This window comes from Agelaius tricolor, unplaced genomic scaffold, assembly GCF_023055355.1.
Source record: "Agelaius tricolor isolate 1412-34295 unplaced genomic scaffold, bAgeTri1.0.p SCAF_19, whole genome shotgun sequence".
NCBI classification, from domain to species: Eukaryota; Metazoa; Chordata; class Aves; order Passeriformes; family Icteridae; genus Agelaius; species Agelaius tricolor.
Genome location: NW_027269279.1, coordinates 7,416,950 through 7,432,924, shown reverse-complemented (window position 1 = coordinate 7,432,924; position 15,975 = coordinate 7,416,950). Strand labels below are relative to the sequence as shown.

The window sequence follows — 15,975 nt, the reverse complement described above, 5'->3', positions numbered from 1 at the left end:
CCTAAGGCTAAGAACTCCACTTGATGCTTTTTATTTCATCAAGCAAGTAGATATTTCTTCCTGGTACCTGCAATTCTGAAGAAAGGACTGCCCAAACTATAAAGGCACTGCTAGGAAAATTGTTCTAATTTAAAGATATGCATTTTCGCTGTACAGCCAGTAAATTTCTAAATTACTTCATTACACTCCAGTCTTTGCTTCATAGATTTCAATGTTAAGAGACAATTTCATGCTGGGAATTACCATAGCACACTATCATCCCTGAACTGCAGTTCATGAGTTTAATGTAATTGGGCTGGGGACCCATGTGAAGCACTCACATTTACAGAGCTTTCTATTTCAAGTTTAATACAGGTGTCAGATGTTCCACAAGAAACCTTTAATAACTGGTAATAGTCTGCTAGCTCTGATACAGTTCATTTCAGGTTTAAAACATTTAGGAAATGAACACCTGTGTGGATTGTTAAAGCACAGAGATTAGGCTATTGCCACTTTGTAACTACTCTGTGTAATAAAGAGAAATAAAAAGCAAACAATAAGGCAAATTAATTTCAAGCCTTGTGAGGATTTGTGTTACTTGTAGAATGAAATTACTTGAACAATAATGCACTGAATAAAGAATTATATTATTCAAGTCTAGTTGCTATACAAAGGTAATAGTCAAAATATTTTTTGGAAAAAATCCGCTGGTGAATAGGAAATATGTTTTTGCTGGAGAACAATGTATAGGCTTAAATCTTGATCTAATTATGGAACAGTCACCATAGCAGCTATTTTAAGATCACAGGTATTTCATCACAGTGGAATGCTGGCACTGAGCTTTATACAGTTTGTGCTAGTTTCTTTTCTCTGTAATTTTGAACTGAGTTTCTTTTGATCTGTGTAAGTGTAAATAAATCAGAGACAGGCTCAAAGCATAAACGCAGAACAAGGATATCTTCAATGTAATTAAATTTTAATATCACTATTGGTTCTTTTTACCTGGTTTCAGCTTTCCATCATTAACTGCAGAGCTTTTTTCAACAAGGCTTGTTATCTGGAGATATGGCCCACCCTGTACCATTGTGAGGGCTAATCCTTGTTCATCCCTCCCAGTCTCTGCCATCAAAGCTGCAATCTGGGTGTGCTGAGAGAAGTCTTCCAGTGCTGTCAACAGCCCTTTGAAAAGTGAGAGGAAAACTTTACTAGCTGAAAGTGTGATATCATTCTTCAATAAAAGGTTTAAGGAGACATTTGAGAAGGTGCTGTCCCCATTCTTGAGTATCCAAACAGTTACGCCTCTCATCCTTAGTTCCTACTTCCTTAGACTGGCATTGTGTCCTGAGTTGCTGCCAAAAGACTACATAAACTTGCTTTCTGCAAATAAATACACTGAAAGTAGTTTTTACTTAGAAATTTATTTCTTAAAAGGTCACACATTTTGCCAAGAGAAGGAGCAACAGTGCTGTTACTTAAGTATTCATTACTAGCAGCAATATATTCAGGAAAGGTAGGGAACAGGACACAAAATAACAGAACAGAGGAGTTTCCAGCTACTAAGGACTTCAAGAAAATACAGCATGCCTATAGCAAATGGATTTTTTCAAATCACTATTTCTTCCATGCACCAATTTTTTCTGGTTTAGAGGGAATAATTTCAGCTATTTTTCATCAAAAGCCTTACAATTTTCTCCACCCTTAAGAAAATTTGTCAAGTAGAGGCGATTTCTATGGGAGTTAAGTACAGGGCTTGTCCTCCAAATAACAAATCCTACTGATTGCTGTTGAACACTTTAAGATTACTGATATCTCCATTTTGTTTGTACAGTCTGTCATCTACGTAAAATACTTACATAAAAATAAACAGCACAGGCAATCGCCCACTTGGCTTCCCGGTATGTTCCATATAGACCAGTTGTGCTGCTCTGGAAAAAACAGGTGGGTGTTCACTGTCGGAAGGAAAAAAATGGAAACTATTAGATATTTTCCAGGTACCTGTAGATGTGGGGGCTGTTTGGCTCATTTACTTCAACATTCCCATACCAGAATGACAGTATTGAAGGCACAGAGCTATTGTGGCCAAACCGGGCTGGTTTCCCACATTTGGTGCATTGTTCATTTTCTGGCTACGGATTCTCACAGTTCTGTATGGCTGAATCCATTGAAAAGCATGCCATCAAAAATGGTTGTATTTGGGTGAGATTTCCAGTCACAATTAATTAGATTTCCTCCCAAAGACAGGACACAGACACAACGCTGTGTAGCGCTTCTGAGGGGCTCCACAGCCGCCAAACCTCAGTCCTTCCAGTCCCCTGTTCCCATCAGAAGCAAAATTTCAGAATTTTTCTGCAATTTCAGCTCATGCCCAGCCTCGCAAAGGAATAAAGAGCAGGGGACTCGAGAAACAGAATGCAGTTTTTTGGGGTGAACACCTCCCACCCCTCACGACAGCCCCGCCCCGGGGCACCGCCCGCCCCACCCTCGCCATGTGCCCCGCCCATGACCGGGCCACACCCACCGGCGGCGCTTGGCCCCGCCCCGCCCGCTCCGCGCCTTCTGGCCAGCCCCGCCCTTGACCCGCCCACCAGCGAAACTCCACCTATCACACATAAGCCACGCCCTTCTCCCAGCAGTCGGCCCCGCCCATCAGAGTCAGGCCCCGCCCCGCGCTGCCCAGGGAAAGCCGCTGCGGCCCCAGAGCTGCCCCGCCCCGCCCGGCACCGGCCCCGCCCCCCGCGGGAAGCCCCGCCCGGCCCGGGGCGCGCGCCGGGGACCGCGGGTTCCCCTTCCGGAGCGGCCGCCGCCCCCCCGCCCGCCGGGTTCGCTTCCGGCGCCGTCCGGGGTCCGTTCCTGCCGCCGCCGCCGAGCGCGGCGCGGGGCCCATGGAGCCGCGGCCGTGAGGCGCCCCCGGCCCGGGCCCGCTGCGGGAGCCGGGCGGAGGCCGGAGCCGGGTGCCGCCGGAGCCGGAGGAGATGGACAAACTGACCATCATCTCAGGATGCCTCTTCCTGGCTGCCGACATCTTCGCCATCGCCAGCCTGGCGAACCCGGACTGGATCAACACCGGCGAGTCCGCGGGTGAGGGCGGCCGGCGGCGGGACTCGCCTGCGGCGTGCGGCAGGTGGCCGGGAGAGGGCTCCGGCAGCGCTCGGGGGGCTCGGGGCGGGCGGGGCGCGGGACCGGGCGGCGGTGGGGCTGCCGTGAGGGGCCGGAGGGAGCCCAGCCCTGGGGGCTGCCGGCCGCGGGGCCCAGGAGCGGCTGGGCCGGGTCCCGGGGGCTCCCGGGGCCGCTCCCCCGGGGCGGTGGCGACTGAAGCAGCCGGGGGAGCTGGTGGGACCCAGCCCCGGCAGAACCCCCGGCGGTGCCTCCCCGCCGCCTCGGCCGAGCCCGGTCTCCCGAGGGGTCCTGCTGAGCCCCCGAGCCCGGAGCTGAGGGCCAGGGCAGCATCCCTGCCTGCGCCTCCCAGGTGCCGTCACCTTGGACAGGGAATTGAGATCTATCTCTGCTTACTTTGCGGCAGGTTTGGAGTCTCTCGTACTACACTGACGTTCCCTTTGTTGCAGGGAAGTTCTTGCTTCCCTACATCTTTTTTTTTTCCCCAGAATATTTCCTGCGTGCTGATTTTTATCAGCCTTTAAGCCGGGATCCCATGTGGTTTTTATTTTAGAGTGTGGCATTGTTTACTTTAAACGAACAAGGATTTGAGCATCTTTCTTTTTACTAATGATGTGATTGTTTATGAACAATTTATTTCAGTCCGTTGATAAAGACCTGCATGTTCTGATCAGTGGAGCAGGGAGAGAGAACAGGAGGAGGGCAGCTCTTTGATCTCATGTCCCAGAGGAACCCAAAGCTCCCTGTCAGGAAAGGAAGCCATCCTTACTGCCAGCAGATTAAACTAACTTAACCACTTTGACCGGCCACAGGAGCCGAGGGAGCAGCATGCAGCTGGGTCAGGGAGGTTTGGGCTGGGGATCAGAGGCTGCTCAGGCACTGACCAGGCTCCCCAGGGTAGTGATCACAGCGTTACACCTCTGTGTGTTCAAGAAGTGTTTGGACAGTGCTCTCAGGCACATGGTGTGATTTTTGGGGCTGTCCTGTGCAGAACCAGGACTGGGACTTGATGATCCCTCTTGATGGGACTTGATGTCCCTTTCAGCTCAGGAGATTTTGTGATTCTGTGACTTTTCCTAAACTTATGATTTCCTAGCAAAAAAAAAAAATGCTTGGAAAAATGCTTCCACAGGTTAGTACAGAGAAAACTGTCTGGTTGTAAAGACTTTTGTCATAAATTCTTGTAGAGGGCTTGAAGCATTTTCTTCATCTGGCTTGCATCTTCCATGCCTGGTATTCAATGCATGTGAACAGTTGAACGGATTCAAGTTGTGTCCTATTTCCTTTATTCTAATGAAGTAGAGTATTAAAAACTATTTGGGATTGGTGACTGTACTCTGACCAGACTGTACTTATGGCTTATTTGATTTGTTTCTAATTACCTAGTCTAGAAGCCAGACTTTCCTGCATGGTTCAGAGGGAAGGAACGAGTCCCTTCCCCAAGTGCAGCCTTCAGGAACTCCCTGGGTGACTTCACCATTCCTCCTGTAGCTAATTGTGATGATTTTCCTGCCTATGGCTAGATAAAATAGCTGCTTCTTTTCTCTTATAATTCCACCTAACAGCAGTGCTGTGGTAATGAGCCCTTCTTCAGGGGCTTAAAGTCAAATAAAATGGTATTAATTTCAAATATTTAAATATGTCCTTCTGAAGTCCTGCCTCATGTTAGCAGATTTTGTGCAATGTGTAAGTTGTTGGATTCTCTCTGCATGTATAGAAAGGAGATAACAAAAACTATTCTGAAAAAAGTGCTCATGGAAGAAACAGTCCTTTGGGAACTAAGCACAGTCCATTATGTTATTTTGTAAAGAAAAATGTTTTCTATCTCTTTGTGATACAAAAATTGTGTCCTAAAATATTTTAAGCAGCAATCATTATTTCTTTACTTAGTGGATGATTACTTAAGAATCATCTGCCATTTCTGAGGTGCAACTAACAGTTTTAATTAGGCTGGCAAACATGAAATCTGGATTTTTCTGAGGGACTTCAGCAGTCAAAGAATGTTTCGACAGACCTAAACCTTTTTTTTTCCTTTGCTCTATTTTGAAGCCAAACAAATTGTTGTCTTGATAAAACCATAAAGGGAGAGCTACCATCCTTAATGAGTCTTTTGTAGATTTTTATTGATATAGGATTCAATGCAGTTGTGCTTAAAAGCAATACAAATGTGTATTTCTGGTGCTCAGACCTTCTAAAATGAGCCATTTGCCCAAACTGCAAATAAAGGAAGTGTGGAGATGCCCATTGAACCAAGGACTTCCTGTAGTATTGAATTATGAGCTGGATGCTTTCATGAGTGCCATTCATTACCCAGAGGCTGCTGGGCAGAGCTGTGGCACAGGAGGGCACAGCCCTGCTGGTGGAACCTGTCCCAGCTGCTGGTGACATTCAGGGGCTCTCAGAGACGGCTGTGCTTGGAGCACATCCAAGGCATCCAGCTTCCATATGTGCCACTAAGAAGCAGGGGTTTTCTGGAGCATCCTGCGCTCAGCTGGTGAAAGGAACTATTTGGTAAAAGAAAATATTTCTTTGCTTTATCTCTGTGTTCTTAGGTTCATCTCCTGTGGGAATTATTCTAGATTCTGCCCCTACAAGTCAGCCTGGTAGTGAGGAGGAAGGGGAGTAAGAGTGTTTGTCTGCTTGGCTGCAGTCCTGGGGTTCTGAAAGGCAGTGTGGAACAGCCTGGTCTCCTCAATACTGCAGCTGTTTGAGCATGGCAGAGAGCAGAGGTCTTGGCAAACCTGGGAAGGCAGCGCTGCATTGGCTCATTCAGAGCTGTTTGCAGCCACTAAGGTTGGGAACCTGGGCTTATGTTTCAGGGAAAAAATATCTGATTTGAATGCTAAACAATATGTACCTCTTACTCCAGAGATAGTGATGAGTTTCAGCTAAATTGGATAGCAAAATAAATCACTGGCTTTATTACTTCTCTGAAAAATTGAGATAGTTTTCAATTTTTTTAAATCAATATAGAAGGGCTGATTAGTCTCCTAAAATTACTCTTAAAGATAAGTTTTATAGTATTTTGAAAAATGTTGTCTATAGAAATTTCTCCCCAGCAATTATCAGCAAAGGATTGCAACTGAGATTATTGAAGGTCTCAGATGCTTATCTGTCCTTAGGCCAGAGGAACTACACCTTTGTGAGCATGGGTCCAAGTCTCTATTGGACACTTTTTCTTGATGTAGTTTTGTAAGAATTGTTCATTAACTTGGTTTCAGATATTTCATACATCTTTAAGATGGTAAAAGAAAGATGAAAATTAAATGGATTTCTCTTACAGTGAGTTCTCTGTGAGGTTTTGTTATGCTTGCTGTGCAAGTACAGAACACTGATAACTCCAATCTGGAAACCAGTGGCTGCTCAGTATTCTCACACTGACTGCCTTTTCTTATCAAACTGACACTCTGTGTGAGAAATAAGGACAGAGTTGGCTTTAATTTCAGCCAATGCCCAAAGTGCCACTGATTTCAGTAGGTAGGAATTTTGCTCCTGTATCTCTACACTTCTGCAAAGAACTTTATAAGCTGATAGTTTTGTCTCCATATGTTCCTTTTTTTTGTGTGGGAGGGTCTTTAATGATTTTGATATTTTGTCTTCAGTAGGGGAGGAAGGGGGATAGAAGCAGCTCTAGCCTCAGCTCTCAACTCTTTTATAGGAAAAATGGTATGAATAGTATGCACAGTTGAAATTAGAGACATTAAAAGCTGTACATGCGGGGGGATTGACAATTTGAATTGCTTTTATGGGGTTTAGGATAGGTCAAGTAATTCAAGGGAATAATTTAATCAAGTAAAATCTCCCTTCAGAAAGCTAAGCTATCAGTTTGTTTATGTGGCTTAGTCATCCCTTCCTATGTAGCATGATTGTTCATTTGATTCCAATTTATAGAACAACTTGTACCCTTTTTATAGCAGTCCTTCAGTTAACATGGGTGTCAGGATTTAGGGGTGCTGAACTGATGGGTAACTCCTAAAGCAAGGACATATCACATCCTCCTGTGCTGATCCACAGGTCACCAGGGAGCAGCACACAGTGCAATGCTATGGCCAGGGCACTCAGCACATGCCCAACATATTTGTGTTCAGCAGAGCTTCCAATTTCATCCTGAATCTATGACAAAAGTATCAAGGCCACTTGTGTTAGGAATTATACTTTTCATTTAAACTGCCTTCTGTATCTTGCTGTGCAGTAACAGAGTGATACTGAATTGTAAATCTAGAATATAACATTTGTTTAAATTGTCTGTTTACCAGTACTGCCTTTCTGTGTATCTTCTGAAGTGTTATGTGTAGTTCTTGGGGTTTGCATACTCAGTTACTTTTTATTTGTGAAGGATGATTTCAGATGCAGTGGTCTTACAGAAGAGCAGGCTCTGTGCAGCAGGCCATTCCTCCTGAGGCAGTGAACTCCCTGCTCCTGTGCAATAAGTTGTCTAGCACTTAGTGGAAAATGACTGATGTCCAGTGTTATTCCTCTGTATGTCATAGCTCTTCCTGAGGAATTCTGTTTCACGGGTCCAGCAGGAACTGTAGCTTTGTTGGGATCAGCTGAATGACCTATCACAGGTAGTACAACCAGGCAGTGATTCCTGGCTCCTGCAGAGCTTGAGACCACTGAAATATTTTTCTCTAATTGGAGCACTGACTATACATGGCATAAACCCAAGACCACATGGAGGTGCTCAAAGGAAACAGTACTTCTAAATAGAATAAAACAGATAAAGTAAGTAAAGTATCTACAATTTAAAGAGGTGTACACTTGAGTTCCAGCTGGCATTATTGTTCTAAATGAAGTTGTCTGCTCAAAAAGTAGTGATATGTAGAAGTCAATATGACATATTACCAGTGACTTCTGCCCTTCAGGGCCTGTGCTGAGAGACTGTTCATGTACAATGCTCCCCTGAGGACAAGTCATGGGATAGAGCAGCCATTGTGCTGTCCTCTGAAGGAGATAGTGTTGTTTTTGTGATGTGTGGATAGCTGGCTTTTCAAAACTGGTTGTAAAAGGGTTCTGGTGATCGTTTGTTAAGCACCTTGCAATATACTCAAAAAAACACAGTATGCATCTCCCAGCTGTTCTCAGTAGAAAGTGATGGGACATGGTAGGAAGCAATTCTACAAAATTACTTTTTCCTAATGTTTTTTGTGCTATCATATAGTGACTGTGACAGGAGAAGTTATTTGCCCTTTCATGAACCTGTTTGGATTGCATGCTGAGAATACAAATAAAAGGAGGATGATACAGAGAATGAAGATTTATGTACCATCAGGTCCTAGAGGTGAGTGCTGAAAAGCAATCTCCCAAGCCATCTGAACATCAGAGTGTTAAAATTAGATTGTAGGACATAATTTTCAGAAAAACACATTTCTTTGATGGATGCTCCCAGGTGTGTGAGGAAGGAGGGAGAGGTGGTGGTGGGTTGTGATGTGTTGCTGATGCCCACAGTGAGGGATGAGGACTTCCTGCTCCTAAGATGCAGGCTCTGCCAGCAGCACTTGCATTCCAGAGAATTTGCCACTGCTTGAAAAACAACAACACCAAACCCAAACAAGAACAAGATTCTGAACCCCATATAATCTGAATACTCTAATAAGAGTGGCCTGTTAATGGGTCTGCCTGGACTGGGAGGGTCAGTGCCATCTTTAAAAGGAACATTTCCATTCCACTTTGTGTCTGTAGATGTCTTTCAAGTGGATGTAAAAATGTGACAAAGCAGAGTGTTTGAATTGTGCTTGGGTTCTGTAATCGACCAGGCCTTAAGGCACAAGAAAAATCAATAGAAAGGCATTGTTGTAATGGATTAATTTTGTGCTTACTCAACCACTCAGCATTTAAACATATGGAACTATTTTATGTGTAGGAAGAATCTCATGAAAGAGAGCTGTGTCAGCCTGGTTATTTGAGCCTGCCAGAGAAGACATGAGAGAGCCAATTGTTTGTGTCCATAGAGGAACTGATGGTTTACATCTGCTTTTGAACAAATACAAACTCATGCTGCTCCTGTTAGGTGCATGTTTTGTTTTCACTTTAGCATACAAAAAGGTACAAAACTGTTAGTTTGCCTTCCACCAAATCCTGTTGAATTCCTCACTCTCTAATTACAGTTAGGTAAGAAATACCTGATTATATTGTACAGACCTGGGAGCCAATAACTTTCAAATCCAGCATCTGGCATGGCTGACTTTGGATTTTGGTAAATTATTGTGGTAGTACCTCAGTTTCTTCCTCTGTAAAACAGAGATGGTATCTTTATCCCAGTAACTTCTATTAGCATTAGCAGCAAGGCTTTAATTTCATTTTGTTTTTTACTTTTGTTTCCTATCACAGTTTTAGTTTATCAAACTAAGGGGAGCAATCACAGAATAACAGGCATTTCATTTGGCTTTTCTAATAGTAGGTGCTTTGCATAAGGTATTTGAGTTTCAGATATTTGGAATAACCTTTTTATTTACTTACCACCAGTGTTCACAGCTCCTACAGGACTAAATTCTATTTTATGTGCAGATACAGATTTGTTTTCTGTCCATCCTGTGCTTTACTCAAGACATATGTAACTGTAAAGCTGCTTTATACACTGATGGTTTGTCTGTGGGAAAGGTGCCCTGTTGAAACTTCACCTTTGTGCCTTCAGGAAGTAACCTGCCTTTCCTCTGTTTTTTTAGACCTGATTTGAGGTGTGTATATTACATTTGTTGCCACAAACTTACACTGAAATCAACACAAGAGTAACTTAAATGTAGGAGTCTTAAAAGTAAGGATTCAATAGCGTGTACTGCAAAACAAAGATGTAAAATTGTCTGAAATAATAAAAAAAAAGAAATCCTGTTAATGGCTGGGGCTTATTAAAAACATTTGTATTGTTAAGTTTCCAGCCAGCACTTACATGTGAGCAGCATTATGTAAACTCCATTTGTACTTTTGCCAAAGCAAAGAAGATCAGTAGGTCAAACTTTTAAGCTTGACCTACTTTTTTTTTCATAGGTAGTTCACAACAGCTCAACTTTTCCCCATTTATTTTCATGCTGTGCAGTCTGTAGGATTTTCATCTTAGACAGGAGTTCTTCACCTCGTTCTTGAATTCTTTTCCAGCAGTGGTTGAGACCTTTGTATTTCAGAAGAATGTAACTGGAGGAAGTCATGGATGAGGAAGTATTTTGAACTTCACACAGAGAATAAATGCTGCTATCTATTTTAGAAACAGATACAACATTATGTTTGTTGTATGGTGGAACAAATACAATATGGAGGCTGTTTTATTCTTCTACAAAGTTATTTGGGAAAACTATAAAATGATTTAAAATTTTTAGTTCATACAATTTTAAATTTAAAAATCATTTTCCTATTACCTAGGAAGTTGTAAGTTATTATTGTAATTCACAGTGCCTACAAATTTAGTAGTTGACAGAGTTTTTTATTAGTAAGGGCTATATGCAGGAAAAAAGTTCTTTGATAATTTTGCAGCAATCCCCTTATGTATGCTCCAGCTGCTTTGCTCAATTTCACTTTTCTTCCCCAAGCCTCTGACTGATGGAGATATACACAGATCTGAAAAACTGGAGATATGGCCAAGAAGAGGATCTGTGCAGGGTACGTGTCTATTTTAAGGAGAAGGGAAACAAACCAGGCTGGCAAAGCACTGGCCTGATTCTGTAGGGATCCATATGGAATCAATGGTCACAGGTTACATCCCTTCTCAGTGTGAAACTTTTGAGCTCTTCCTCTGATATAACTTTATTTCCTGTCTGATGTATTGTCTTGTGTACATATTTTAAATTTTGTAAGTAGAGTTGATGGCAAGAGTTTGGTCTCTTGGGTATGCTAGGAAATGTCTGATTGTGATGGTTTGTGTGTGGGATGGGCTAATCCAGTAGGAAATGCTTGCTGCTAAGAGCTGAGGTTCAAAATGCACAGAGTGTGTGTAGGGCCTGATTCCTGTCTTTGAGTAAAACATACTCAGTCTGTTCCATCTGGGTCCTTGGGATAATCTAAAATGCTCCCTTGTGAGGACAGCAAAAGCCTCCCAGTGATTCAGTGCAGTGTTCAAAGCCAGCACAGCCCAGTGCAATAGGCAACAGTTGGCTGCTACCCAAAAACCTCATGGGAGCTGCAGTTCTGTGCCATAAATTACAAAGCACTTTGGGATCATTAAGGATGACAGTCTCTCAAGGTGTAGTGATTAATAACCCACTTGGATGTTTAAATACTTGTCCAGTTGAAGACAGTTCACATTTGGCCTTGAACTTGCTTGGTGGTGAGCAATTCTCTGTGCCATTGTTTGCACTCTGCTTTAAAAGGGCTGGGCTGTCTCTGAGCTTGGTTCATCCAAGAATTTAATAATCAAATGACAGTGTTCATAGACAGTAAAGTCAGGTAGGTTATTTCTGTAGTGCTCATCATGGAGCCAGCTTCCCAGTTTGTATTCCTGCAGTTCTTATTCCTGGGCTTTGCTTTCTTTCACCCAGGTTGTTCTGAAGTGGTTTCTACTTCTCTTGCTGTGACTACTTTCTGCTATTGGCAGCAACATGATTTAGTTGTATTTTAAGGGATCAGAACATATGATCATTCAGTGTACCTCAGAACTGCTTTGCTGTGAATATTTCAGAAGGGCTGCTTTGAATCTAAATTATTCATACTTTTCTCAAATATGTGGCATATATACTAAGTTCTGCAATAAAATCTTTGTATACACAGAAATGAGAGGGATCCTGACTTTGTTGATAAGCAGGGCAAATATACAAGTAAGGGGGAATGATTTTGTCAGTGACTTCATCAGTGTGAGCTTAATGTATCAAACATTAACAACCTCTCATTGTAATGTCTTTATTCCAAAGTAAAGTGAAGAAAACTCATGAAGGGTTGTCATGGGCTTCACGCTTCCAGAAGAATGACTTGTGTGTAGTGGGTGACTTGTTTGACTTGAAAACTTGCTCTGATATATTTATCTTCTCTATACAAAAGAGAAATACTCAATATTGAGCATTAAGAGATATTTTTTCTCAATCATAGACAGTAATCCAACAGTATTCCCACGGTCAGTGGAAGTGTCAGCTCCAGAACTGCAACAGTGGAAGGATCTGATTTCCTTTCTTGTAGAGGAGAAAAGGCACTGCTGCTTCCTCTGTGCCTGTTGATGTGAGGAGCATTGTAGGCGTTTCATGCTGTGGGGGAAGAGAAGTCACAAGGGTGAAGAAAGAACTTTTTTATTTTCCTTAGGTTGAATTGCATTCTGAAACGAACTGTGCACCTAAATTCGTGCGTTAATGATGTGCTCTCCATCGTAGAAACTCGTGGGAAGAAGCATGTTTCACTTTGCTTTTTAAACCCACACTTAATTCAATTTAAAAACTATGCAACAAGATTGTACAGGAAACCTGAAGAGATTGAAAGGCCCAGAATTTTTAATGTGGTCCCATAAATTCTTTCAGTGAAATATTTCTGGGTCAGTCACCAATTTCAAGAAGCATTCTGAAGTTTAATACATGAAAAATGATGAAATAAAGAGAGTAAAGGCCAGAAGTAGCAGTTGCTGTTTCACAAACAGAAGTCTGTTGACTTATGCCCAATGTAAGCTGAAGTAAATGTTCCCTGTAAGTAGATGTTCAGTAAGATGAAGTTGGTGATAAGAACAGAGGATCTCTTGGTTGTTTATATAAAATCTAAAATTAGAATGAATTTGTTTCAAAACGTCAATATAACAACTGTATAAACATCTGTTAACAGATACATTCTTTGAAGCACTATATAACATTTGGTTGCTTTTCAAGAACAGTCCTACTCATTGTTTTAATAAAATGGTATTTTACTTCAGTGAAGTGCAAATTTAACTGTTCAGGAATGGTCTGTCTTCTCTTATACTAGTTAAAAAAATAAAAGAGAACTCTCCAGACTCCAACAGTCTATTTTTGTAGATGCCAATTTGTGATAAGGGAGAAAGTGTTATCACCACACAGACAGCACCTGTTAATTGCCTAAATAATTCAGGCTTAAATTATGCAGGCTTCTAAAACAAGGACTTGCCCTAGCAAAAGCAATAGGAAAATACGTACTTCAGGATAAATCCTGACTATGCTTCCTGCATTCCTATTGTTCTTTGTTTTTAATATTTTTGTTGTGATGTGAACAGCAAGTAAATGCCTAAATTTGAGAATTATTACTGCAGAAGAAGGTTGGAGTTTGTTTTGCTTTATTTTCCAGCTTGCCTTTTGTATTTGTGCGGGCTTAAAATGTTAATTAGCCAGGAAACTCTGTGCCAGCAGTCCTGAAGGACAACTTGTATGTAGTTAAGCTATATCTCAGTCTGTCTTTCAGCACATGAAGTGTTACTTGTACACAATTAAATCTTGTCCCTGTACCTAATCCCTATTTGAAGTGCAGTTTAACCTGTATTCCCAGTTGTTACAAGCATGCCATACACAGATTTGGCAACAGTTAGAAAGTGCCTTTAGGAATAAAAACTAAGGTTAAGTTTTATTTTACTTGAAGTACTGTTCTAGTAGCAATGAAATACATTCTTTGGGTAAATAGGTGCTGTTCTTCAGTTGATAAAAGTACCTTATGAAAAAAGCAAGTCTAGTAGACAGAGACAGGGTCTTGTATGTCCCCAGTGAGTACAGTGTTGGTACCCTGTGTGTCCAAGGAAGGACTTGCAAGACCAGAAATGTGCTTAATCTTTCCATTTTTTCTAGTGGTTTTAATGAAAGATTACTTCTACCTGCAAACCTCCCTTCTCATGTCCTCATTGCTATAAATACAATCCTGCCATCAGTTATGTGCTGTAAAGAAACTGCCACAATTGTTAGTACATTTGGTTTGGGGTTTGAATGTTCTGTTCTTTATTTAGCATACTCTGTTGTACTTTCAGGTAATCTGGGCCTAAAATATTCTGTCAGTAGTGGACCAAGAGAAGGTTGTGCTCAGGTGTAGGCAAACACTGAAGCACATAAGGTGTATTTAGACTGTTTGAAACTTTGCAAATGTGTTTCTAACCATATAAATGCCAAAATGCATTTCAGCACTTCTCTTTTCACCATCACCACTGGGTGATTCATGAGGCCATGGAGGAGCCAGATCAGTGGGTGTCCTTGGAGCATGTCTGATGCAAGCTGAGATCAGTGCAAAGCACAACAGTTATGTCTGACAGGGGAAGATGATCTTTACTCGTCATGAATTTAATTTGTTAAAATGCACAAGCAATCTTGAAGTCAGAGCCAGGGCCTGAATCTTCCCCCTACGTTGATTGCTTTTGTCATTATCTTAGAGAAGTTGCTTTAGGCTGTAACCAGGAAGGTTGAGAGTTATTTTCTCTCCATGAATAAAAAAGAGGGACAGCAATAGGGCACTTTAGTTGGTGTGGTTTGGGAACTTTGGTGTATCTGTCGTGATCTGCTTGAATATATCTAATAAGTTTATAACTCAACTAACTTGGGGAAATTATGCTTTTGGATATGCAGGAGTTAAAAATGGAGGGCTTTGAAGTCCATTTGTTGCCAGCCTGTGAACAGACCATCTTCTAAAACACCTGTGTGGAAGGTGATCCACTGCACTGAGATCCAGAACTCCTGTGTTGTTCTGGTCGTGTTTTGTTGTACCACATGGCAAACCCTGGTGCTGCCATTGCTGTGCCAGCCCAGCCACCTCATGTCACTGGCTGCTGTTGCTGCTGCAGCCCCAGAGAGTTGCACATCACCCTTACAGCTGCAGGTGCTGAGCAGAACACTTCTGAGGAGGTTGGGGCAGGGTTGTGTGGTGGACTGGATAAAGAGGTATCATTTTACAGCTCTGTCTCAAGCCAAACATAACTAACTGTTAAAAAGAACACAAGCTCATCAGATGTTAAATGGCAGAACAGCTGTGGGTGTCATAGCTTGTGGCTTTCAGCTGAACATATGGCATAAAATGGTGTGGCTGACTCAAAAAAATCACTTTTAAATATTGACACTGCCTTTGATCTTTTCTTTTTTTAGTCAGTGAGTTTTGTCAATTTTGAGTAGCTCTACTTTGGTTGGAGGAAAAATGGAAATAACTAGATTCTTTGTTTGTGTTTTATACTAAATAAAACATTGCTTTCTTATTTTAGGAAAGTTCTCTCTTTTTTCCCAGGCCCTTGCAACTTCAGAAACTGTAAAGATTCTAGTCACTGAAAAAACTGTTCCATTGTGAAAATGCTTATAATGTTAGAAAATAAACAACCAGAAGGATGCAGCTTATTAGAGGTCCTTTTAACCAGCATTTAATTAATGCTGTCTTCTGAAGTAGGGATGAATACCTTCTTCTGAAGGAAAGAATACCTTCAGCACAGGCAGATTTCTTGGCTCTGATATGTGAGAACACACAGCCTTTGTTGTGTCAGGAGAGTTGTTCTGCATTAGTGCCCGAGGGTAGCTCTTAGAGAGTCTGGTGATCCATCACAAAAAAAATCTAAAAAAGAGAGGGCTTGCAAAATTAAAAAAACATTAAGTAGACTCAATGCACAAGCACCAGGGCATTGAGAGTTACTAGAATTCAGAAATAAACTCACTTTTTATTAGTCCAAATGTCTGCAATTTAGGCATCTCTTAGAACTAATGTATCATAATGATTGTCATCTGTAGTAATAAACTTTTCTAATATGTGTAAGTCTTTCTTAATAGATGACCCCTGATTTTTTTCCTTGGGAAAGGAAGAGGGAGGGCAAAGACTGTGGGTTTTGTGGAGGGGGGATTTGGTTTGCATTAGGCATGATACAAACACAGAATTGAAAAGTTTTGAGGCAACTTGGCACCAGATGTTCTTCAGCAGCAAGGCAGGCTTTTCTGCTAATATACCACAACTCTTTGGACATTGGCTTTAGACATTAAAATTTGGAATTCTTCTCTTTAAAAGTCAGTAAGATTCTAAGGA

At 41.9% G+C, this 15,975-nt stretch overlaps 1 protein-coding gene and 1 long non-coding RNA gene across 3 annotated transcripts in view; one reads left to right on the top strand and one right to left on the bottom strand.

The window, feature by feature from the left end:
• Positions 1 to 343: 343 nt before the first annotated feature.
• On the bottom strand, positions 344 to 2,419 carry LOC139598127 (uncharacterized). Its single transcript, XR_011681812.1, has 3 exons — positions 2,023 to 2,419; positions 1,833 to 1,928; positions 344 to 1,158 (listed from the first exon to the last, which is right to left on the bottom strand). It is a non-coding gene; the product is annotated as an uncharacterized lncRNA (long non-coding RNA).
• Positions 2,420 to 2,710: 291 nt separating this feature from the next.
• Positions 2,711 to 15,975, top strand: part of MOSMO (modulator of smoothened) — a 31,859-nt gene continuing 18,594 nt past the window's right edge. The window contains exons 1-3 of one of the 2 annotated variants that reach the window (XM_071444098.1): positions 2,711 to 3,057; positions 8,255 to 8,374; positions 10,614 to 10,683. In XM_071444098.1, the coding sequence (XP_071300199.1) occupies positions 8,354 to 8,374; positions 10,614 to 10,683 (91 nt within the window). In that variant the 5' untranslated portion in view covers positions 2,711 to 3,057; positions 8,255 to 8,353. The remainder of the gene's footprint in view (positions 3,058 to 8,254; positions 8,375 to 10,613; positions 10,684 to 15,975) is intronic. The other variant, XM_071444097.1, reaches the window with a different exon arrangement.